The 21,008-nt window shown below is 37.0% G+C and overlaps 5 protein-coding genes and 1 long non-coding RNA gene across 9 annotated transcripts; 2 read left to right on the top strand and 4 right to left on the bottom strand.

The window, feature by feature from the left end:
• The first annotated feature begins 1,203 nt into the window (after positions 1-1,203).
• Positions 1,204-7,639, top strand: LOC149651149 (sodium/hydrogen exchanger 9B2-like). 3 transcript variants are annotated; one of them, XM_089847972.1, is made up of 13 exons: positions 1,204-2,425; positions 2,545-2,690; positions 2,791-2,877; positions 2,978-3,223; positions 3,418-3,505; positions 3,570-3,752; positions 5,192-5,367; positions 5,438-5,544; positions 5,616-5,792; positions 5,856-5,964; positions 6,035-6,171; positions 6,229-6,306; positions 6,396-7,639. In XM_089847972.1, exons 2-13 carry the CDS (start codon positions 2,561-2,563, stop codon positions 6,507-6,509), a joined length of 1,632 nt encoding a protein of 543 aa, XP_089704098.1. In that variant the 5' UTR covers positions 1,204-2,425; positions 2,545-2,560; the 3' UTR covers positions 6,510-7,639. The 3 variants fall into 3 exon arrangements, with proteins under 3 accessions (XP_089704098.1, XP_089704097.1, XP_089704099.1); XM_089847971.1 differs by having other exon boundaries at positions 1,204-2,429; XM_089847973.1 differs by lacking the exon at positions 2,791-2,877 and having other exon boundaries at positions 1,208-2,429.
• Positions 4,374-4,904, bottom strand: LOC149651150 (uncharacterized). Its single transcript, XR_016371063.1, has 3 exons — positions 4,642-4,904; positions 4,485-4,578; positions 4,374-4,419 (listed from the first exon to the last, which is right to left on the bottom strand). It is a non-coding gene; the product is annotated as an uncharacterized LOC149651150 (long non-coding RNA).
• Positions 7,640-7,662: 23 nt separating the features above from the next.
• Positions 7,663-8,562, bottom strand: LOC149651148 (uncharacterized). The gene is made up of 2 exons (XM_089847975.1): positions 8,447-8,562; positions 7,663-8,351 (listed from the first exon to the last, which is right to left on the bottom strand). Exons 1-2 carry the CDS (start codon positions 8,537-8,539, stop codon positions 7,698-7,700), a joined length of 747 nt encoding a protein of 248 aa, XP_089704101.1. The 5' UTR covers positions 8,540-8,562; the 3' UTR covers positions 7,663-7,697.
• A 25-nt stretch (positions 8,563-8,587) lies between these two features.
• Positions 8,588-11,403, top strand: LOC149651147 (tubulin beta-4B chain-like). The gene is made up of 6 exons (XM_089847974.1): positions 8,588-8,728; positions 9,753-9,861; positions 9,930-10,040; positions 10,109-10,353; positions 10,409-11,045; positions 11,120-11,403. The coding sequence occupies exons 1-6, from the start codon at positions 8,672-8,674 to the stop codon at positions 11,293-11,295; spliced, it is 1,335 nt and encodes a 444-aa protein (XP_089704100.1). The 5' UTR covers positions 8,588-8,671; the 3' UTR covers positions 11,296-11,403.
• A 126-nt stretch (positions 11,404-11,529) lies between these two features.
• Positions 11,530-12,522, bottom strand: vnc (GNAT family N-acetyltransferase vnc). 2 transcript variants are annotated; one of them, XM_089847976.1, is made up of 5 exons: positions 12,339-12,522; positions 12,108-12,265; positions 11,829-12,044; positions 11,688-11,766; positions 11,530-11,625 (listed from the first exon to the last, which is right to left on the bottom strand). In XM_089847976.1, exons 1-5 carry the CDS (start codon positions 12,357-12,359, stop codon positions 11,569-11,571), a joined length of 531 nt encoding a protein of 176 aa, XP_089704102.1. In that variant the 5' UTR covers positions 12,360-12,522; the 3' UTR covers positions 11,530-11,568. The 2 variants fall into 2 exon arrangements, with proteins under 2 accessions (XP_089704102.1, XP_089704103.1); XM_089847977.1 differs by having other exon boundaries at positions 11,829-12,035; positions 12,339-12,521.
• Positions 12,523-13,007: 485 nt separating this feature from the next.
• Positions 13,008-20,833, bottom strand: LOC149651145 (UPAR/Ly6 domain-containing protein bou-like). Its single transcript, XM_089847978.1, has 3 exons — positions 20,538-20,833; positions 13,677-13,826; positions 13,008-13,374 (listed from the first exon to the last, which is right to left on the bottom strand). Exons 1-3 carry the CDS (start codon positions 20,593-20,595, stop codon positions 13,154-13,156), a joined length of 429 nt encoding a protein of 142 aa, XP_089704104.1. The 5' UTR covers positions 20,596-20,833; the 3' UTR covers positions 13,008-13,153.
• Positions 20,834-21,008: the final 175 nt, after the last annotated feature.

Genomic DNA, 21,008 nt, shown 5'->3' with positions numbered 1-21,008 from the left:
CGTCCCAGAAAAAATATCCCTGTCCGTGGCCTTTATATTTGGTACTAGCAAAAGTATATAGAATTAAACGAACAGTTTAATCTTATAATCTTTTCAATCCTCCTTGAAAGTAGAAGTAAGAACTCTAGCAGACGCGTCTAGCGCGTTCAAATAAATCCCTACCGGCGTTTCCCTATTGCAGCGTCATCTACGTACACTATTATTTTAGCAACAATTTCGAAGTAATAATTATTAAACATTAATTATATATAAAATTTTGTGTTTCAATTGCAAATTTTATTTATGAGCAAAACAGTTTAAAATAACTTTGGCATATGTATGCAAAATTATGCCGACACGATGGTGTTAAAAATTGTTTAGTTCTGAAGTAGCCCACCTGCCTTTCGTCCCGAGTATTCCTCCCCCATTTTTAGCGTCCCACCAGACCCAATCGTTTCCGCAGCTACGGCTCGTATTTCTCTCACATTTCGTATCCACCCCTCCCCCCTCATCCTTGAAGCTATTAAAATGGGTTTTATCAGAAGTTTACAATTATATAATTATAAACTACTGGTTTTATGATTTTAATATTCTTAAAGAATGTAAACACACATTTTTGCCTCTTTGCATAAACATTTTTGTCTATTATCCATTTTAGGTGCTGAGGAAGGAGGCAGGAAACCAAACCCCAAGACCTAATAATGACCACTTAAAGAGGATTATTCGCTTATGTTTTTAGTAATATTATTTATTCGTGCCGCCTGTACTATTAGTAAAATAATCACGTTCCACTGTGATGAGATTAATTTAAAAAATAATAGAGATGGAAAAACGTTTCTCTATTACCTTGTTTATGTTTACTATCATTTCGTGATATTTTTCGACAACAAAAAAATAGGTTACAACATAAGTAACCTAAGCCCTATAAGTATGGCACTGACTGAAATACATTAACGAAGGGGTTTCCGAGAAGAACAACAACTTCATATTTATCAAAACTTTCGTATAAGCGATACCTGGTGCGGCAGAGTCAATACTCAATAGGTATAAACACGAAGGATTAATATAGTTTTACAGTTGCTCTCAACTTTCCAATCCCATTTTTACTCCGGGTAATTATGTAAAAACCAAACGGAATATTGCGCTCATGGTTCGTTCGTTTGTCTGTCTCTCTGTGTGTGACAGACTGCATTGAGGCATGGGGCGTGTCATACTTTTCCTTTTTTACGTTACTTATGGATGCATTTATTTAATGGTCGGCGTCAACAGAATTCTATAGCATATGGATGAACCCTTACTTTGACTATTTTTCGGGTATTACTAAAAGGAAGCTGTTAATTTTGCAAATCCGCTGTTTTACGAGGCAGCTAGCGTGAGATAAGTTTTATTGAGCTTAACAAGCTTTAAAAAAGGATTTTAAAGTAGGTTTAATTTATGGTTTTATCACCAAGGTAATTCCACTTTTTATGTCACTCGTTTTTTTTTACGATATTTCACCCTTTTTGACAGAATAACTACTCTAAGAAAATAATTTATGCTTCAGCATAAAAACTAGAACCGAAGTTCTGACGTTCCAAGATGGTGGAGATGTAAATAACGATTTTAATAGAGAAAACGACCCATCTTTAGGATAATTTCCATATGCTTAATTTTCAAGACATGTTATTTGTAACTCCCAAGTATTTAGTATGGTCGTAAGTTCTTAAGATATGTTCCATAAGTTTGTCATTTGTTACTGAGAGCTTGTCATGAAGTGACGTAGGTGTAACGTCATAGATTCTCGTAAAGCGACGTCTGGTGAGGCGCTGTCAAAGGATTAGTACAGACTAAATAGGAAGATTGACCGCAAAACCGAGTGTCGTAAATTCTCTCGTCGTTCGATTTATTTAGTGTCATACTTATGGAACATATCTTATAAACTTATGGTATGGTTAATAAGGGAAGAAGTACAGAAATCGTACAAAAGTATAAGATTAAAGTTCCCTCCCTATTTCGATGTGATTTTTCATTAAGTATTTCGACCAAATGGGCGCGATCGGTTATATTTTCATCGTTTTATTTTTTAATTAAAAAAAATTAAAGATAACAAGCTTTGGAAGTCGGTTCTGCAAGTTTGTGAAAAAGGTCCTGCAAATTAGGGTGTAGAATTGCAAACATAAAGTTATGCAAGTTTGTAAAAAAGGTCCTGCAAATTAAGGCGTAAAATTGCAAACAAAAAGTTCTGCAAGCTTGTAAAAAAGGTCTTGCAAATTAGGGTGTAGAATTGCAAACGTTTTGAGGGGTACGGTACCCGAAGGTTCTGTAAGTTTGTAAAAATAGTTTGCGAAAAAGAAGTTCTGCAAATTAGTACCTCCAGCTTGATACGGTCGGTGTCTCGGTGCACGGTGATGGGTGATCTGTCCAACTCTACCCTGGACCAACTCTAATGGTGGGGTCTTTAGATTAGGTAGGTAAGTTGTGTTACTTTTGAAATTTGATTAGTTTCTTACTAATTGCCAGTAAATTTGTTTACGAAATAAAAAATAATAACTGTGGATCAGTTCTCAAGTATTTAATTATTTTCAGATAGTTCGTTGCCAAAATGGAAATAGATATGTCAAATAAACCACAGAGACTAAGTATCGCGCAAATTGTCTTGGATGATGACAATGATATACTTAACGAAGATCAGAGACGACAAATGGAACAAATGGCCCTTTCCAGGTCACAAGGTAAAATATCCGGTACCATGCATGCTTACATGAAAATAGTGCAGCTGCAGCATGAACTCTCCGCACTATAATTAAGCCCGCATGATTTGTGACGATTTAGTTCGCATGACTACTAGCGTTATACCAGGACCATTTAACATGGAGTTAGGTTTAGCTGGGCTTCTTGAACTCGGTCAAGTTTGCACAGGTATCAAGATAATTCTACTGAAGTGTGTCTAACCCCGATTAGGTTGATAACTGTGTTGTGTTGTTCAATGTTGATTAACTAGTTAATGAATAATTTAAAGTTATGAAAACACCGGAGGCGGTATTATCTGAAGAACAAAACGCTGAGAGTTGCTTGAAACGACCTCAAGTTTTACATTCATACGCTGCCATAACGATTCTGTTCCTTTTGGTATGGGGAACGTTATGGGGCCTCTATGGTGACTCTGCACTACCTGATAGAGAACTCTTCGCTATAATACTCGTTATATTTCTTAGTTATATTGGGGGTCAATTCATCGCTCTCCTTAAAATGCCACCTCTTCTTGGTAAAAAAAATATACCTCGTTACACACATGGAGGAATCATACCATTTACACCAGGAGGACAGAAACCCGTCTCTTTTGTCCTCCAATGGACCATGTAGCCCGGCCTTCTGGTGTAAATTGTATTAATGCTCCACCCGTGTAAACTATCTATTCAAAGTATTTATTTTTCTAATAATAATAATGTACCTTTGAAGGTATGTTATTGATGGGATTCGCATTAAGAAATATCCCAGTGATAAATATTGCGCAGAATATCGATGCAAACATGTCTTCCTCACTAAGGTTTACCCTTTCAGACCTCTTTAAACTCGCAACTCGCGTCTAATAACGACGAATAATTTCTTAGGAGCACTGCGTTAGTAGTGATACTCTTAAGAGCTGGGCTTGGCTTAGACCCCGATGTCCTTCGAAAACTCAGCTTTGTCTGTTGTCGACTGGCATTTTTCCCATGCCTAGTTGAAACTCTAACTATTGGTATTATGGGACATCTCATTTTAGACCTACCTTGGATGTGGAGCTTTATGCTAGGGTTAGATTTTTTCTACGAACTTTAAAGGAAAAGGGGGTGACATAACGTTATAGCTTAAAAGAACGGCCTTTGTCTAAATATAAAAGGAAAAATATTAAAACAATGAATGATCTCTTATTTGCAAAAAAATTGCGTTTAATTAGTCTCAAAAACGAAGACTACTGCGCCGCCATTGTTTTAGTAGAGTCTGCTATCCAGAACCCCTTACCTCTCTCAGTCGTGAGAATTCAACCAATCCCGTTGGCGTAAGTGGTTCTGGCTATCAGACGACACTAAACAAAATGGCGGCGCAGTAGTCCTCGTTTTTAAGACTAATTAGCCTTATTCCTGATCAGCGCCATCTACCCATAGCGGTGACTTTGAGAACTACTGTAAGCGGCAAGCCAATCAGATATCGCTAAAATCTGGTGACGTCATTTTTGGTAAGACCCGAGAGTGCCAGTCAGTGACGTCACCAGATTTTAGCGACATCTGATTGGCTTGCCGCTTACAGTAGTTCTCAAAGTCGCCGCTATGGGTAGGTGGCGCTGATCAGGAATAAGGCTAATTAGAAGCCATTGATGATTAAAGTTAATTACGGTCTTTAGGAGCCAAAGATGTTGGTTATCCCTCAGTTACGAGTGGTTGACTCGGGTAAATTTTGGGGTAAGAGTGTCAAAGCCATGGCCTGGTTTAAAATATATATGTGTTAAACGTCGTAAAACTACGGAATCAGATTAAATTTAGAATTACTTGTGGCCACTTATTTAAATAAGGAATAATCATTTGTAACTTAGTTTCGATTGCAGTTTTAATTACAACCTTATCGCTAATCCTCTCATCACTTCTAAAAATGTCAATTAACTTTAATCCTAATCATTTTAAAAATAAGATAATCATGCAGCATTACGAGACTAAATTCTTCAATTCCTCTTCTAATTTCTCATTAGATGTTGCGTGAAAATAGTGAACAAGATCGACACCCCCATTAACAAATAAACCACTCGTAACTGAGGGATAACCAACATCTTTGGCTCCTAAAGACCGTAATTAACTTTAATCATCAATGGCTTCTAATTAGCCTTATTCCTGATCAGCGCCACCTACCCATAGCGGCGACTTTGAGAACTACTGTAAGCGGCAAGCCAATCAGATGTCGCTAAAATCTGGTGACGTCACTGACTGGCACTCTCGGGTCTTACCAAAAATGACGTCACCAGATTTTAGCGACATCTGATTGGCTTGCCGCTTACAGTAGTTCTCAAAGTCACCGCTATGGGTAGATGGCGCTGATCAGGAATAAGGCTAATTAAACGCAAATGTTTTTGTAATAAGAGATCATTTAATATTTTTACTTTTATATTTAGAAAATGGCCGTTCTTTTAAGGTGTAATGTTATGTTATCGCCTTGCATTTCCTTTGAAGAAATATATAAATTTCAACGCGATGATTTGTAATAGATTTGTATTGGGTGCCGTCTCACCGGCTGTTGTCGTTCCATCGATGCTTAACTGCGAGGAGAAGGGGTTGGGTGTTAATAAAGGCATACCGACATTGGTAATAGCCGCGGCTAGTGTGGATGACGTATTGGCTATAACTGGCTTTGGAGTATTGTTGGGAATTACCTTTTCACAAGGTAAAATAATTGCTCATGTTGCGGAGTGTCGATCGGCCCCTTGCTGACTACAATATAAATCTTACTTCAGGCAACATGACATGGACTATTTTGAAAGGACCAGTTGAGGCTCTTATTGGTATTGTATTTGGAACCCTTCTGGGTGGTATGTGCTGGTATTTTCCGCATTCAACATCTGTAAGTTGAAGTGTTTCAGTTGATGGACAATTCTATCGATCATGGACTAATTTATAGCTAACTACCGACAGGCAAATGCTGGAATTTTCAGAGCATCCCTTATGACATTCGGGGGACTTTTTGCCATGTTCGGTAGTCAACAGGCTGAAATCGCGGGTGCTGGGGCATTGGGTTGTTTATGTTTGTCATTTGTAGCCGCGCTTAAGTGGCGTAAAGAAGAGGCTTGGTCCAATACAGAAGCTGCTGATGTGAATAAGTTTTATAACATTTTTGTTTAAAGAAACGTATAATGGTAATATTTCGAATTTCAGAATACAGTCGTACAAGCTCTTAATATTCTATGGTTGCTATTACAACCGGCTTTGTTTGGTCTGATTGGTGCTGAACTTGATATAAATCAAATGGACCCAAATACTATACGTAAAAACTTGTCAAAGTTATTATTGTATCTTGTTCAACAGACAGTTTATAAGTCAATCTATTACTATAGTGTTGGGGTTGGCTGTATTGGGAATTGGTCTATCAATGAGATTACTAGCTTCTTTTACGGCAGTTTTGGGTGGAGGATTCTCATTCAAGGAGTGTATCTTTATTTCTCTCGCGTGGATTCCCAAAGCGACTGTTCAAGTACATTATTTTTCATACGTATCCATTATGTCACTACTAATATTAATGTTTTTTCAGGCTGCAATTGGCTCAGTAGCATTGGATTTGGCACGACGACTTCAAACAGGACCATTAGATATTGAATGGGGCACAATAGTATGTGTACTTTTAAGATGACCTTTTCTGCACCGAAAAATGTAAAATTCATACTAATTAGTATATATATTTGTTTTTTAACATATAAGGTCTTAACTGTGGCAGTATTATCCATTTTACTGACGGCACCTGTAGGCGCATTAGCCATTGCCATAGCGGGTCCCAAACTTTTAACGAAAAGTCCAAATACTCTGCCTTCCTGAATTGGTTGGCGAAAATTATTATACGTATATATATTACTAAACAGCGCCTATTGTACAACTGTTAATCCATCCCAAAAATACATTTATGGTAGAATCTTAACTATATTACCTTGATTGTCTTCCCTTAATTACTGAACTCCTTTACCGAAAACAAAAAAACCAACTTAAAAGTATTAATGGTCAGTAAAGGTTACAGGGTAAAAACAAAAACAAAATATTTTCAAGAGTGTTACTGTTAATTAATTGCAGCACGTACTTAGAAGCGAGTTAGTTTAGTTTAGTTTAATTTAATTTAATTTTGATCTCCAAATTTAATATATTTTATTCAAAGCACTTTAACGTTGTTAGTTACATTACGTTTACCAAAATATTTAATATATATTAACGGATTTTCCAAACCAATATTTGTGAGATTTTACATTAGTATAGAAAGTAAAGAAACAAAATAGTATTTTTCCTAAATACTCGAATATATATACGAAACGTTTTGCTACCTTTCCAATTAGGGATTGATAGTTACCGAATGAACGATACCTTTACACGAAACGTTTTGCTACCTTTCCAATTAGGGATAGATAGTTACCGAATGAGCGAAACCTTTACATACACTCTTACATATCTCTATTATAAATTAATGTTTGCCATGAAGTATTTAAAATATTTAAAGTAAACCCCAAGCACACTTTTAATGAGCTTAAGCTTCATGCCCAAAATATGTGAGTATTTTAAAAGTACTTTAAATTAGTTTAGTTAAGGGGTTATTACTACATTTATGGATGGTGCATATGGTTGGTTACTTAACGCTCGCTCAGATGCTCGGATCAAGCGTCAGTTTGTTAATTCTTATAGTTAAAAAAAAAATGCTCAAAAGGCTATATAGATTAAATTTTATCAAAGGGATTTAATATTTATTTTGTTGAATTTAAGTATTTAACTTAAATACTGGACCAAATATTTAAGTTTTTTATTTGTATTGAAGATGTGAATTTTCAATTTGTGATTATTAAAGTTGTGGTGTTGTTACATAAAGAAAAGGTAGAAAAATATATAATTTAATGATAATTTTTAATTTTTATAGTAATTTATTGATTTATGTATTGTATTTTGTAAATAAAGATGTGTCGTATTTATTTATTTGAATAATTTATTTCGATAACATATTGCCAATGTTATTTTATTCAATTCAATTCAAATTACATTCAACAATTCCTTGCAAAATCTATGCAAGGGAAATCCCATTACATTGTAATAATCGCCAACAATGCCTTCTATTAATGAACCTCCGTAACCTTGAATGCCGTAACTTCCAGCTTTATCCATAGGTTCACCACTTTCAATATAATCATGAATTACATCTGGTGTTAAAGTTCCAAATAAGACTTCAGTGCATTCATAAAACGTTTTGACATCATATTTTTCATTTAATTCTAAATTTTTTGAAGGTGTGACTAGGGCGATACCGGTATAGACTTTGTGTTTTTTTCCACTGAATTTCGTTAGCATATCAAACGCATCTTCTTTATTTTTGGGTTTACCGTATACCTTGTTTTCAAAGGTAACGATTGTGTCAGCACCTATTACTAAATCAGGAATTTTTGGCACTCCAGAAGCGCCCTTTGTTGTGAGTCGAAAAAATACTTCAATAGCTTTTTGTTTCGCAGTTTCAATTGCGAAATCGTAAGGATTACTAAAATTATTAGGATTTAAATTTTCTTCGAAAGTTGATGGAATTATTTGAAAATTAAGTGTAATTCCTTTCAGAATTTCTGATCTTCTTGGTGAACCACTCGCGAGAATAATTAATTTTTGAGACAAATTATTTCTTAAAGGCCCAATCATTTTCTGTTAATTTTAATAATAAATTAAAAAATTAGTTGGATATCGTGATAATTTTATTTTTAAAAATAAATAATTCAAAATTTTTTAGTCGCTCATACCGCTTCTACGTGACGTACACGGGGTCTGCGGCAGACCCGCACTTTTGATTGGCCAGATTTAAATCGTGTTGCGCCTCCTAGCGAGTCCGACATCACACCCTAACCGACTTCTGTCGCAGTTCCCAGACCCAGATTCATTCTATTATCAACGTTGGGCGATAAACCGTTGAAACTTGAACGTTACCGAATTTTATCGTCGTTAAAGATAAAATAGTTTGTTAAATTATGAGGGAAATAGTTCATATTCAAGCTGGCCAATGCGGTAATCAAATAGGAGTGAAGGTATGTTAATGATTTTAATTGTTTTAAATACTTAAAAGCCCAAGTATGATAAAGGGCACACGCCGTGCAAGGCTTAGGCTTATTTAGTTTGCCGGAAAGACGGAGGGTGGGTTGGGGTCGGGTCGGTTGACGGGTTTGGTGATGTACGGTGTGTACACGTATTACTGGAAGCCATGTAATGATTGTAAATTAATTAAGAATATAGGGTATTAGCATTTGAGCGTCAACGTTTGGATCTATGAACTGTAGTTTTTATGTCGGTCGTAATTTGTTATCAAGACCAAGGACATATTGACGTCTTGTATATTGATTGTTGTAAGGGTGTGTCATGTGGACCCCTCCCTGTTAAGAGTAGACTTACATGGCTTCCCGATTTCTTAGTAGAAAAATTCTTAAGGCAAACTTTAATAAAATAAAATAAATATTTTAAAATTCAGTTATTCATTAAGTTAATATGCAACAAAATCAGGGTATTAAGGGGAATAAATTGTAAAGGAGCAGGTATCATCTTTCCTAAGCTGTAAGTACAGCAGGTATGTTTCTGACTATCTTGAAACAGTAGAATCCTCTGCCTGCTTCCCAGCAACCCTTGCAAAAACCTCCCACCCTACTAATCTTTGTTTAAAGCATGACATTAACACCCTTTGTTTACACCACTAATTATTTAACCACAAAATCCAATCCACCTATACATAGATTACTGCCGTAGAGGATTCCTACCATTAACACCAGGAGACCAAGCGACTTAGAGTGTAAAATCGTCTGCTATTTTACACTCTAAGTTGCCAGGTCTCCTTGTGCAAATGGTATGAATCCTCCACGCCTGTAAACTATGTATACCTTTTTTGTTCTTATATCCTTGGGAATCCTGGAATGCTTTTCTTTCAGAGTTCTATACTGATACCTGTTAAAGGAAATTTGTCGAGTGTTTTTCTTGCGCAGTTAATATAGCAATTAAATGTTATTAATTAATAAGCTCAGTTTAATCAGTTTTAAAGAAACAATTTGTGTTATTTGTAAATAGTTTTGGGAGGTGATCTCAGATGAACATGGAATTGATCCTAATGGCGAATATCATGGAGATTCTGACTTGCAGTTAGAACGAATTAATGTTTATTACAATGAAGCGTCTGGTATTGATTAAACTTATTTTTGACTGGGGGTGTATTTTTTGGGAGTAATTGGTTGACATTGATAAAAGGTGGAAATTACGTTCCACGCGCTGTCCTGGTTGATTTGGAACCTGGAACAATGGACTCTGTTCGATCTGGACCATTGGGGCAACTTTTTAGACCAGATAACTTCATATTTGGTACACAATGCTTTTTGAAAGCGTATGTTTAAAACCTGGGGATTAGATTGTAATCTTGGAATTTCTAGGTCAAAGTGGTGCAGGGAACAATTGGGCTAAGGGGCACTACACAGAAGGGGCTGAACTTGTAGATAGTGTCATGGATGTTGTCAGAAAAGAGTCTGAAAACTGTGACTGCCTTCAAGGGTTTCAGTTGTGCCATTCTTTGGGTGGTGGAACTGGTTCCGGTATGGGAACACTCTTGATGGCCAAAATTCGTGAAGAATACCCTGATAGAATTATGAGTACATTTAGTGTCATGCCATCCCCAAAAGTAAACGAGTTATCTGACAAATAGTGGTAATGTAAACTAAACAGTCTTTCAATAGGTTTCTGACACAGTTGTGGAACCTTATAATGCCACATTGTCAGTGCACCAGTTGGTTGAAAACACTGATGGAACCTTTTGCTTTGATAATGAAGCTCTATATGATATTGGTTTCCGTACTCTGAAATTAACCACACCTACTTATGGTGATTTGAACCATTTGGTTTCAATCACCATGTCAGGGTTAACAACATGCCTAAGGTTTCCTGGTCAGCTCAATGCTGACCTCCGTAAACTGGCTGTAAATATGGTCCCCTTCCCGCGTCTCCACTTCTTCATGCCTGGCTTCGCTCCACTTACATCTCGTGGAAGCCAATCATACAGAAATGTCTCAGTACCTGAACTTACTCAACAAATGTTCAATGCTGGTAACATGATGGTAGCCTGTGACCCTAGACACGGTCGCTATTTGACAGTTGCAGCTATATTCAGAGGAAGGATGAGCATGAAAGAAGTTGATGACCAAATGTTTAATGTCCAGAATAAAAACAGTAGTTACTTTGTTGAATGGATACCAAATAACATCAAAACTGCTGTCTGCGACATTCCACCACGTGGTCTCAAAATGTCCGCGACATTTATTGGAAACAATACGTCCATTCAGGAATTGTTCAAAAGAATATCTGAACAATTTACTGGTAATTGACTCAAGGAAGGAGTGAGAGGAGTTTTAGTTCGCCCTGATAATAACATCCACCAACTTTTCTTTCAGCTATGTTCCGTCGCAAAGCTTTCTTGCATTGGTATACTGGCGAAGGCATGGATGAAATGGAATTTACGGAGGCTGAATCCAATATGAATGACTTGATCTCAGAATATCAACAATATCAGGAAGCTACTGTCGAAGATGATGGAGAATTTGATGAGGAAGAACCTATTGCTGATTGAACAAAAATTCTTATTATGCTCTTTGTAAACGTAAACACTGCAACGCTATCTTGAATTGGAAAATTCCATTTATTATTTCTAAAAATAAAGGCTTCTGTTTTGTATGGTTACACGTGTGTTAATAATCTATTCTAAAGCAATTGAATGGGAGATTTCGTTGCGTATTAGGGATTAAAGTATGTTTATTGAAATGTATCAGAAGTTTATAGGAAAACACAATAATGAACAAGTCAATTAGAACTTAAAACATTTATTTAAATATACAATAACACTTCAATCATCTTTTTTTGATCCTTTCAATTCTGGTACAGCATTTTCAGGCACCTTGTTCTGTGAAAGAGTTCATTAGTTAAGGGGTATAAGATTTATAAAAGGCCCATGTCTTTCATTACCGAAAAGGGTCCTAAATCTCTTTTCATTGCATAGGCATCTTCACCATCTGCATAGTATTTTGGTTCAATTTCACTTATTCTGTGAACAAAAAATTATTAATTCAGGTTGAGTATCACTAATCGGTTAGTTAAATCCCTTACGTGAATCCTAATGTGTTAGTGTACAAATGAAGAGCAGCTCTATTGCTTTTTCTGACATGAAGAGATACGTATTTGGCACTGAAACATTCAACCATAGCTCTTGATGACTGGTCCATTAGTTTCTGAGCTAATCCTAATCTCCTGTGTGATCTTTTAACTGCTAAAGAAGTGATGTGGCCATGAGGGTCATCATCCGAATCTTCTTCCCTATGGGTTCTTAATGGTTACATTGTTTCAACTGAGTTTGGTCACAAACAAGAAGACAAATAAAATACTAACATTTTAGCAAGTACATATCCTACAATATTTCCTTTACAATCTTCCGCAACGTAAGATAGTTGTGGCCATGATAGTCCATGATAAAAGTAATATTTCATTTGGTAATTTTCGGGTAAACATAGCAGATTGCAATGCTGCATGTTCATCAAATCCTCTGGCTACCATTAAAAGGTAATTAGGCTTAGCTTGCTTTTAAATCAAGAATCTCACTTATCACGCTCAAGTACTTACTTTAGCGCAACGAATATTCATGTCGTACTATATTTGTTATTTTCGAATTTTGCAACTTGATTTAATATTTATCTTAATTAAATCTCATTAATTACTTCACAAAAAATGCACAAGTACCATGCCAGGCGGGCCTTGCCTAACTTGCCTTCTCGGTTCTCCGTACCGTAACCGTAAGACTTGGTTTAGAGCAGACGACTATGGCAGACCAGGAATTAGCGAATTTAGCGTATTTCTTGAACTGCGATGGTGCGGGGGTTATGGCAGGCCAAGAATGAGGAGTCCTTGAATAGGCCTGGTGCAGGAGGCCATCATTCCTAGCTTAGCAGACGCCCACAGAGTTAAGAGGGAAAATTAAATTTGCGGTCGACATGTAAGATCAAACGGTTTTTTTCAAATAATAAGTTAAATAATTTGTGTAAAATGTTTTATTTTATAATTATTTATTATAAATAATTCTGGACAACCCTAATTTCCTAAAACACACGTAGAGACTACAGAAGAGTACGAATCAAGCACGATGTAAGTAGTTATATAAAATTGTTTCTACTTACAAAGGCTTAGCAGGTGCGCTTTCTCAGTTGTCACTGACACTCTGTGACTGTCAGTATGTAATAAATGCATACTAGGATGGATATTTGAACGCGTTATCTTTTATCTTAGTACAATAAGTTATTTTGAAGATAAAAACAACTTTATTTCCAATTTAAAATATTTATAAAAATGTTTAAATGTTGATAATGGTGGATCGGAATGGAGGAAATGTTAAAAACATGATGAAAAGTTTAGGAATATTAGTATTGGCCAACATAGACTAATCATAGCCTTGGAAGATGGAGATAATACATAAGTGTGGCCACAAGGGGAAGTAGAAGAAGCCATTTGGCAACTAATAAATTGGACTGAACACCGTTGCACCCGTCAGTTCGACAAGTGTAGACGCATGATCGGTATTCATACTCATCCCCAGGTCGCTTTATGTACTCGCAGTAATTTCCATGATCTCTCGCTGAGCAAAACCTCCTTGTACCTATTTCACCTTGAAGAAATGAAAAGAAAGAATTCCAGAAATAATTATATGTATACCACATCTTGTTAAACAATGAAAACTACCTACATCCCTCTATAAAACCCCCAAGCTAGATTCGTTTGTATATATCTGTTGATACTTGTCTTATCCAAGTTTCAACACGTCACCCCAAATTAAACCATCTACAGATTTTAATCACTCTGAATTTACAAACATCCTACACGAGTGTTTGGTAAATTGGATCGCGAAAATCATTTTCCCTGAACTTAGAATACGCCTTAGGGAAAATTTGAAGTGTAGAACCAACTAACCACCATACATCCCCGAGGTTTTAATGCAATATCGGGCTTCGAAAATGTTGTCACAGCTCTCCGCTTGTAACGTTGAGTAAACTTCGTCAAACTTCTCGGCGCAGTAAATGTCCTCATTCGATTTGCACTGGTAGCAGTTTATAGCTGACGCTGCAAAAATAGAAAAAAAAAATCATCTCTACGTGAGATGGTGAGATATAAAGAGACGAGGTCTGTAAGGATTAAGAGCTTTTCGCGGTAGATCCCATTATGATTACTCAGTTTCGGCGCTAATACCCACTACATCCCTTTATTGGAATGGCCCAAAAATTTTATTTATGTCACTAAAGTTCGTAGTTCCTCGTTACCATGGTTACAAAGGAGAAGATCTCTTGAATGAAACGGAGCCTGCGCTTGACAAGCGCGATTATTGTCACCTTTGTTCATGTATTCTTATACATTACAACCCTAGAAACACACCTGCTCCCAATACTATAGGTATAAGCTTTTAAAATCCTCGGTGTGGGATTTAGTTTTTATACTAGTGATGGGGGCCAACCTATAAGATATCGGTATCGGTGACCGATAGGGCACTAAAAGGGGCTGACCGACCCCCTCTCCTTTTTTACCGACCCTCTATGCTAAGGTCTATAAGGAAGATCGTCGTTTGTCCCAGGGTCCGAACAGCCCCTTTAACTGATATATCGGTTCGAGCAAAGTTTTTAAAAAATCGGGTCGATTAAAGATTTCTCGCGTATAAGATTAAGATATAATGTTTATTTAGCGGCATGATACATTTCTCATTGGCGCAGTTCAATTCAATTCAAGACAAATCCTGACTCTCCAATCGTCAATGGCTTATGAATTTTTAAAAACCGATATTTGTGCTCGGTAAGCTAACATAAAAGGAATATAGATTAACTTGCGATACGTGAGTAGAATGCGATCGAGGCATTTTCAAGAGCAAAGTCATTTTCTAAGGTACAAAGGATGTGCCGTGCCCTCCTTAGTCCGAAATTTAGCCTTCGGGGATAAGCTGATTCCGTGTTTCCGACTATATCTCTCTCGGAGTCTCGCGGCCTAGCAATATTGTTCAATTCGCCTATTATTTATAGACCCCGCGAGTCCAGCGTATTATTGGGCTGAAGAGAAAGGTTAGAACTAAATGGAACACGCTCCACTTCGTCCTCTTTACATTTATACGGTTCAAAAGGTCATTTTCTCCGACGACGCTTATCTCGACCATATTGGTCCCTTGGAAAAGCACGCTCCATAAAAGCTATACTTAGCTACATCACGCTGGAATTCAAGAATCATTTTCATCGATCATATCACAGAGGATAATAAATAGAGGAGTGGTCAGTTGTTGTATTCAGTTCTCGTTAAATTTTTTGGAGCTACTCGATTTCTTGGTAGACGCGTGGTTACCTCGTTTCCATAGAGGATATACAGTAAAGCGGACGACAATTTTCAACCAATAATGATATGTCTTGTAGTCCAGGCTCAGAAATAAGGCTGTGGCCATGGACAAATGTCCACTTTAAATATTAGCTGGGCCAGTTTAAAAATTAAGTGCTTAGTGGTCCAAAACCTTGTGGCCACTTTTTTTTATTCATTTTAAGTGGCGAGTGTCCAGTTTTTTTTAATTAAAGTGCTTGGGCTCTACTAGCCACATGTCCAGTTTAAAACAAATCCTTATTACTCAGCCTCTCTTGTACAGTTGTACAGCCAATGAGAAAAAACTCTCAAGAGTAGTAAAACTTTCGCAAGATATTCCCTTACGCATTGGTAAAGGCTAAAGTGTCTACTCCTCTACTGTATATCCTCTATGATCATATGATGTATAACTCGCTAGTAGATTACGTGCGATTCTAGTATTGGCACTAGATTTACTAGCAAACAAGACGTCCAAAAGCCCGAATTGATGTTTTTCTTGTTCTAAGCTTCTTTTTATGCAATAAACTTTTTACTTGGGCTGTGAATGTCCCAAAATATACAGTGAATTAAGGATTTTCTCACTAGTACTTCGTATTCGTAAAGAGGAAAATATGCAGATTATCGAAATTTCTTTTTTACTAAAGCAATGAATAGGTTCATAAGAGTGTAAACTGGAGGGTCGATAAGACGCGGGTATAAGGCAAGCAAAGTAAACGTAATGTATTCAAAATCGAGAACCCATTTCCATAGAGTCATTCCCGAAGTGAAGTTGAGGGTAAATAGATTAGGAAAAATTCTGAAAGGCTTTTAAAAGGTCGCGGGAAGTTCCAAAGATACACCGCTTGGGACTAGATAGATGTATCCCCCCATTTTATAGGCTCTAAGCGTCGAAACTATCACCCGAACCATAAGTTCATAAGATATGTTCCTACCATAAGTTTGTCACTGGTTACAAACTGGAGCTTGTCATGGAGTGAATGAAGCAGGTCATAGATTCGAGGTAAAGCGATGCCTGGTGAGGCGCTGTCAAAGGCTTATGACTAAATAGGAAGATGGGACTACAAAATTGAACTAGCTCTCAGTAAGTCTCTAGTATTACGAAGTATAGGTAGTGTCCTACTTATGGAGCATATCTTATAAACTTATGTTCGAACTACATCATTAAGCGCTTCTGCATGCCATTAACTATGAACTTCATATATCATTGGGGAATTACTTAGCATACAGAACCATATTAAAAGAGCGTCAATATGTCACTTGACGAATCCCTTAAAATGTGTATATTTTGATGATTGAATCAATAACCAATAACGAAACTGCTGACCAAATAAATTTTAAAGGTCATATTATGTAAATCCGTTAAAAACTGACGGACATCCTCGAATCTCGAGTTTCTAAACAATGGCTTTCAGCATATGTTTTAGGGTCTTAAAAATGTCTTAATTGAAATTGATGGGTGTATGCTCGGGTTTCCTCTGTAGTGGTTTTAGGGAAAGTGAAATTTTTCCAACGTTCATACAGGAAGGAAAGGATTTTTGAGATTGATCGATCGGACGTATTAAACTCTATTCATCCATCAGAAAACTTTTTGGGGGTTATTGATTTTAATGGAAGCTTGGTTTTACATCAATTTTATGACTGGAAGACTAAACTTTAGGTTCCACCTTCGGAGGTAACCGTGTAATTGACTTCCAGCTTGCATGTCCCCTTTTCTAGCTAGTCTATAGGGCTTATCTTTAATTATCTTGGGGGTTTTACTTCAGCTTGCTCGGAGAAGTGTTCGATTACGGGCTCTAGCGCGTCCTTAATCAACTTAGATATTATAAAGAAGACTTATTCAAGCGATGTTCCAATCAGCCCCGCATTAAGGTCACCAAAATCGGAATAAGAGGTCGCGTTTAGACTGAAAAGTGCCATGGAGAAATGAGTATAAGCAGAAGGGGATAATAGGAGAAGGATACATTAGTATGCTTCTTCCCATGCTCATCCTCTTTTTGTTTGCTCTCCTGCTCATCAAACTTCAGATGGGTAGCTATCGCACCGTGCAGGGTGAATTCTACAACTGTTTGGTTGGTACTAAATCCTCAGCAATCAACCCACAAACCTTGATTGTCTTGACGTGGGACAAAAATTCTTGGCAAATAGTTAAGCGCAAATAGAGTAATGATGAGGGAACTATTTATCGCGTATATGATTCGGTTTAGTAACCAGGTATACACTCCAAATGTAAAATGATGTTGGGAAGAATCATGAGCTGTACACTTCTCTTGAAGAGAAGTATTATATACTTCTGGGAAAACGTTAACGTTTCATTTAATTTAGCGAAACTTCGGTGCCTCTGGGTCATTTGATATTTTGTAGAATTTAATCAAAATGACCCTGATTCGACCACTGACTTCGGAGTAAATCACAAATGATTTACTATATATTATTAAGGACCTACAAAAACCGCGTTATCATAAGGCAAACCCGAAAAACCTTAAAACCGATCTAGAGAGGGAAAGGAAAGAAGGAAAAAAAAGCTCACTGATGCCAAGATCTTCATTTCCTTAGCCGCAAAAATTTCTATCGTTTTGATCAAAGAACTAACTTCCAGATGAGAAATCACCCTTTCGTTTTTGCATGCTATTCGTTGCTGGTTTCTTCTCTTCTCTTTTCTTTCTTTGTCAAAAAGAGGAGGAAAGCTTTTAAGGCTAAAACGAAGAATCGAGACTGCATTGGACTCTATCCCATCCGCGATCCTTTGGGCTTAAATACCGCGTAAACGTGACTCGCTTCGGCTATTCGAAAGGTCGTTACACGTCAAAGTTTGTGGCGAGAATAGAAAGTATCTCCCTACTTTGATTGATGCTGCATAGTTCAGAAGAAATCTATCTAGTCGATAAGAAATTGCACCTTTTACTAAAGGAACTACCGTTTGTCTCGAAACTTTTCAAAGGAGTGAACGTGGTGGCGTTAAATTCTAGTCTTTTTAACTCCCTTTGTGTTGTAGAATCGCTGACGACACTTTCTTCAAATGACCCTATACCACCCCCTCAAAGTGTCAGGCAACCGAATTTGAATTCGAAATAGCATAGCCTATACTAACCATCCTTTTATCTTCTATACACGCGTCTAGAATTCTTTTGGGAATAACAAGTCACTAGATTACAAATTTAACCCTTCTATACTATACCCAAAATCAAATTAACAAAGATAATATATCTTTCAAATCTTAAGGGAACCATATTAAGTCCGCTAAATTAAGAAACCTATACGCGGGGCTTTACGAAGAAAATGTCTTAAACTCGTAAAACGATCTGCCTTGCGAGTTGGGACTTGTCTTGAAGTAGTCGTTAATCAAGGGTATAGCTATCTAAAGAACTTAGCTAACTCAATTACGAAGAAATTTAACATGTAAATTCATTCTTTTTATGAAGCCCTGGTGGATGAAGTTGTATTAAGGAAGGTATCGATTCTTAATTTAGTTTTTATCGCTATGCTTAAACTAGAATATAAAAATATTTTAATGGGGGTTTAGGTCTACGAGACTAAAACAACCGAAACCCGCCTTTGGACTTGTAATACTAGGTGTAGGGCCTGAAGGAATAGAAGTTGGCTACAACCTACAGGGTATAGCGATCATAATAGGTGAAGTAGAATAATGAGCTTTTCTTGGTTCGGAACTTCAGATAGAGTAGATTAAAAATTTAACACCAAGTAAACTTCAGCTATAGTTCTGAAAGTAGTTAAGAGTTCCTTACTCCAAGTTGATTTACTCTTGATTTTATCAGATGTATATAATACTTCTCTTCGAGAGAAGTGTACCATCCACAAAACGGCTGGGGTAAGGTAATTGTAACATGATTTTTCCCCCAACATCATTTTACATTTGGAGTGTACAAGGTTACTAAACCGAATCACATACGCGATAAATAGTTCGCTCGTCATTAATCTATTAGCGCTTAACTATTTTCCAAGGCGCACGCGCTTGTCGATTTTTCTCCCAAGTCAAAACAATCAAGGTTTGTGTGTTGATTTCTGAGGATTTAGTAAATACCAAACAGTTATAAAAGTCACCCTAGCACGGTACGATGCCCATTTGAAGTTTCATTAGCATACAGGAGAGCAAACAAAACGGCTCCCTAACCTAGCAAGAATCATGTTACATAACTAAAGCATTAATAGGATACAGAGTGTCATCCTTCTTCTATTATCCTCTTCTGAAATTATTTATAGCACTATAACTACAAAAACGTTAGAATTTTATCCCGTTTTTTGGGAAAGTCTATTGGGGATTAAAACGCATTATGATCCATAAAATTTCTTCATCCAAGTTTGTTTCGTGGGTGGTGGATCACAATACCTCATAATACTGTTCTATTTTTAGTCCACTCGATCCAAGAAAGATTATTGGGATTTACGGGACAATATATCGCTAGGTTTTTTTAAAGGACAACAACCCTTCTAGTGAGACGGGAATAATGCTTTTCGCGAGTATGATATCTAATAGAAAAACCTAAGGAAGATGAGATATTGGAGAAGCTAGCTGTATGTGGAAGCTCAAGGGATGGATCTCAATTTCCTGGATTGCGCTGCCTAGTTTTTAGCATCCACAATAAAAAAGGGATTAAATTCCTTTCGAAGGAAGATGAGAAAATGGAAAAGCGAGACGCTTCCTTCTTTTCCCAACAGAGAGAGAGAGAGAGAGAGAGAGAGAGAGAGAGGAAGAAAAAAGGAAAACCCGAGAAAGAATAGAAAAAGGGGAGGAACTATTTTTTTATATCCGTCTAACATAAGTCAAATAACTTGGCCATAGCGGAAGGATTGCTAAGACCATGCCTCAATATCCCGTCGTGTCGTATTGGGCGCGGTTTTATCGAAACGTCAATCAAGATTTCGGGGGTTTATGCTATTTTAGTGGATTTGATCAAACACTGTGTGTGTATATATATAGGCTAGAGAGGTCAGATTTGGTGGATAAGGTAAAGTTCACACCAGCTACGTCGCTACTTAGTTTTATTTGAATTTTCATTTAATTTCAAATAATCTTAAACTGTTATTGATGTCATGGATTAACTAACGCTAGCGTTAGTTAATCCATGTTGATGTAAGGTTACTCTATAACACGATAAGACGTGTTTTATAATTATTTAAAAGCACGTGTTTCACAATTTATAATGTTTTCGCTCATCTGTTTGCCTCCCATTTCGGGCAAAAACCTTTGAATAATGAACAATATCATACTCAAAGTGTAAGGGAGTTATATTACATACATGAAAGGCAATAATTAACACTTGAATGTGTAGTTTTCAAACATAGTTCGCTAAATTTACATAAAAATGTTAACGGCTCAAGGCGTTTCCTATGCGAGCCGCCATGTTTAACAACCTCCCTCTCCCCCAACTCCTACAAAACTAAAATTCGAGTTTTACGAACCACCGCGAGAAAATATTTTACTCTTACCTGAAACCACGTAGCTAAGTAGTAAACAAAACGACGCCAACCACTTGGCTTCCAACATTTCTACCGACTTTTTCTGTTCTTTTGTTATATTTTGGTACACTTCATTTATACAAAAGTGAAGATTCAATGTCCGAAAAGTTGAACTGAACAAAAAAGTTTCAGGGGGTGGTTACGCCCTTCCCAAAGGAAGTTTCGTAACTATTTCGCGGGCCAGAATTTCGCGCCAGCCGAGACGGAACGCACCTGAGTTGTGAGTACTCTCTACTAGATTCGTGGCGGCGAACTGTGGAAAGAGAAGCCAGCAGGACTAGCAGGAGGCATCGAAGCTAGCAACAGGAAGAGGGGTCGCAAAAACCTGGAGGCGGGAAAAGGACCCGCGCCCGATCAGACAGACACGTTTGAAATATTCCGTTTAACGTTACCTCTATACCTACGTTATATGTACGCTGTCATTTCCTTAGAGACGACAAA

This window comes from Phalangium opilio, unplaced genomic scaffold (genome assembly GCF_054372755.1).
Source record: "Phalangium opilio isolate 3A_F unplaced genomic scaffold, DU_Popi_V2 ptg000082l_1, whole genome shotgun sequence".
In the NCBI taxonomy this organism is placed as follows: Eukaryota; Metazoa; Arthropoda; class Arachnida; order Opiliones; family Phalangiidae; genus Phalangium; species Phalangium opilio.
Note: the sequence above shows the minus strand (reverse complement) of the source record. Positions and strands in the feature narration are given on the sequence as shown.

Excerpts from the sequence above, each read along its gene's own strand:
- LOC149651149 (XM_089847972.1), top strand. The coding sequence starts at position 2,561 with ATGGAAATAGATATGTCAAATAAACCACAGAGACTAAGTATCGCGCAA. Across the intron at positions 2,878-2,977 it reads ACTCGGTCAAGTTTGCACAG|TTATGAAAACACCGGAGGCG; the intron begins GTATCAAGATAA and ends AATAATTTAAAG. Across the intron at positions 5,965-6,034 it reads AATGGACCCAAATACTATAC|TGTTGGGGTTGGCTGTATTG; the intron begins GTAAAAACTTGT and ends CTATTACTATAG.
- LOC149651148 (XM_089847975.1), bottom strand. The coding sequence starts at position 8,539 with ATGTCGGACTCGCTAGGAGGCGCAACACGATTTAAATCTGGCCAATCA. Across the intron at positions 8,352-8,446 it reads GTGTACGTCACGTAGAAGCG|AAAATGATTGGGCCTTTAAG; the intron begins GTATGAGCGACT and ends TAAAATTAACAG.
- LOC149651147 (XM_089847974.1), top strand. The coding sequence starts at position 8,672 with ATGAGGGAAATAGTTCATATTCAAGCTGGCCAATGCGGTAATCAAATA. Across the intron at positions 10,354-10,408 it reads GTGTCATGCCATCCCCAAAA|GTTTCTGACACAGTTGTGGA; the intron begins GTAAACGAGTTA and ends GTCTTTCAATAG. Across the intron at positions 11,046-11,119 it reads AATATCTGAACAATTTACTG|CTATGTTCCGTCGCAAAGCT; the intron begins GTAATTGACTCA and ends CTTTTCTTTCAG.
- vnc (XM_089847976.1), bottom strand. The coding sequence starts at position 12,359 with ATGAATATTCGTTGCGCTAAA. Across the intron at positions 12,045-12,107 it reads GGATATGTACTTGCTAAAAT|AACCCATAGGGAAGAAGATT; the intron begins GTTAGTATTTTA and ends GTAACCATTAAG. Across the intron at positions 11,767-11,828 it reads ACTAACACATTAGGATTCAC|AATAAGTGAAATTGAACCAA; the intron begins GTAAGGGATTTA and ends TTTTGTTCACAG.
- LOC149651145 (XM_089847978.1), bottom strand. The coding sequence starts at position 20,595 with ATGTTGGAAGCCAAGTGGTTGGCGTCGTTTTGTTTACTACTTAGCTAC. Across the intron at positions 13,827-20,537 it reads ACTTAGCTACGTGGTTTCAG|CGTCAGCTATAAACTGCTAC; the intron begins GTAAGAGTAAAA and ends CTATTTTTGCAG. Across the intron at positions 13,375-13,676 it reads AACCTCGGGGATGTATGGTG|GTGAAATAGGTACAAGGAGG; the intron begins GTTAGTTGGTTC and ends CATTTCTTCAAG.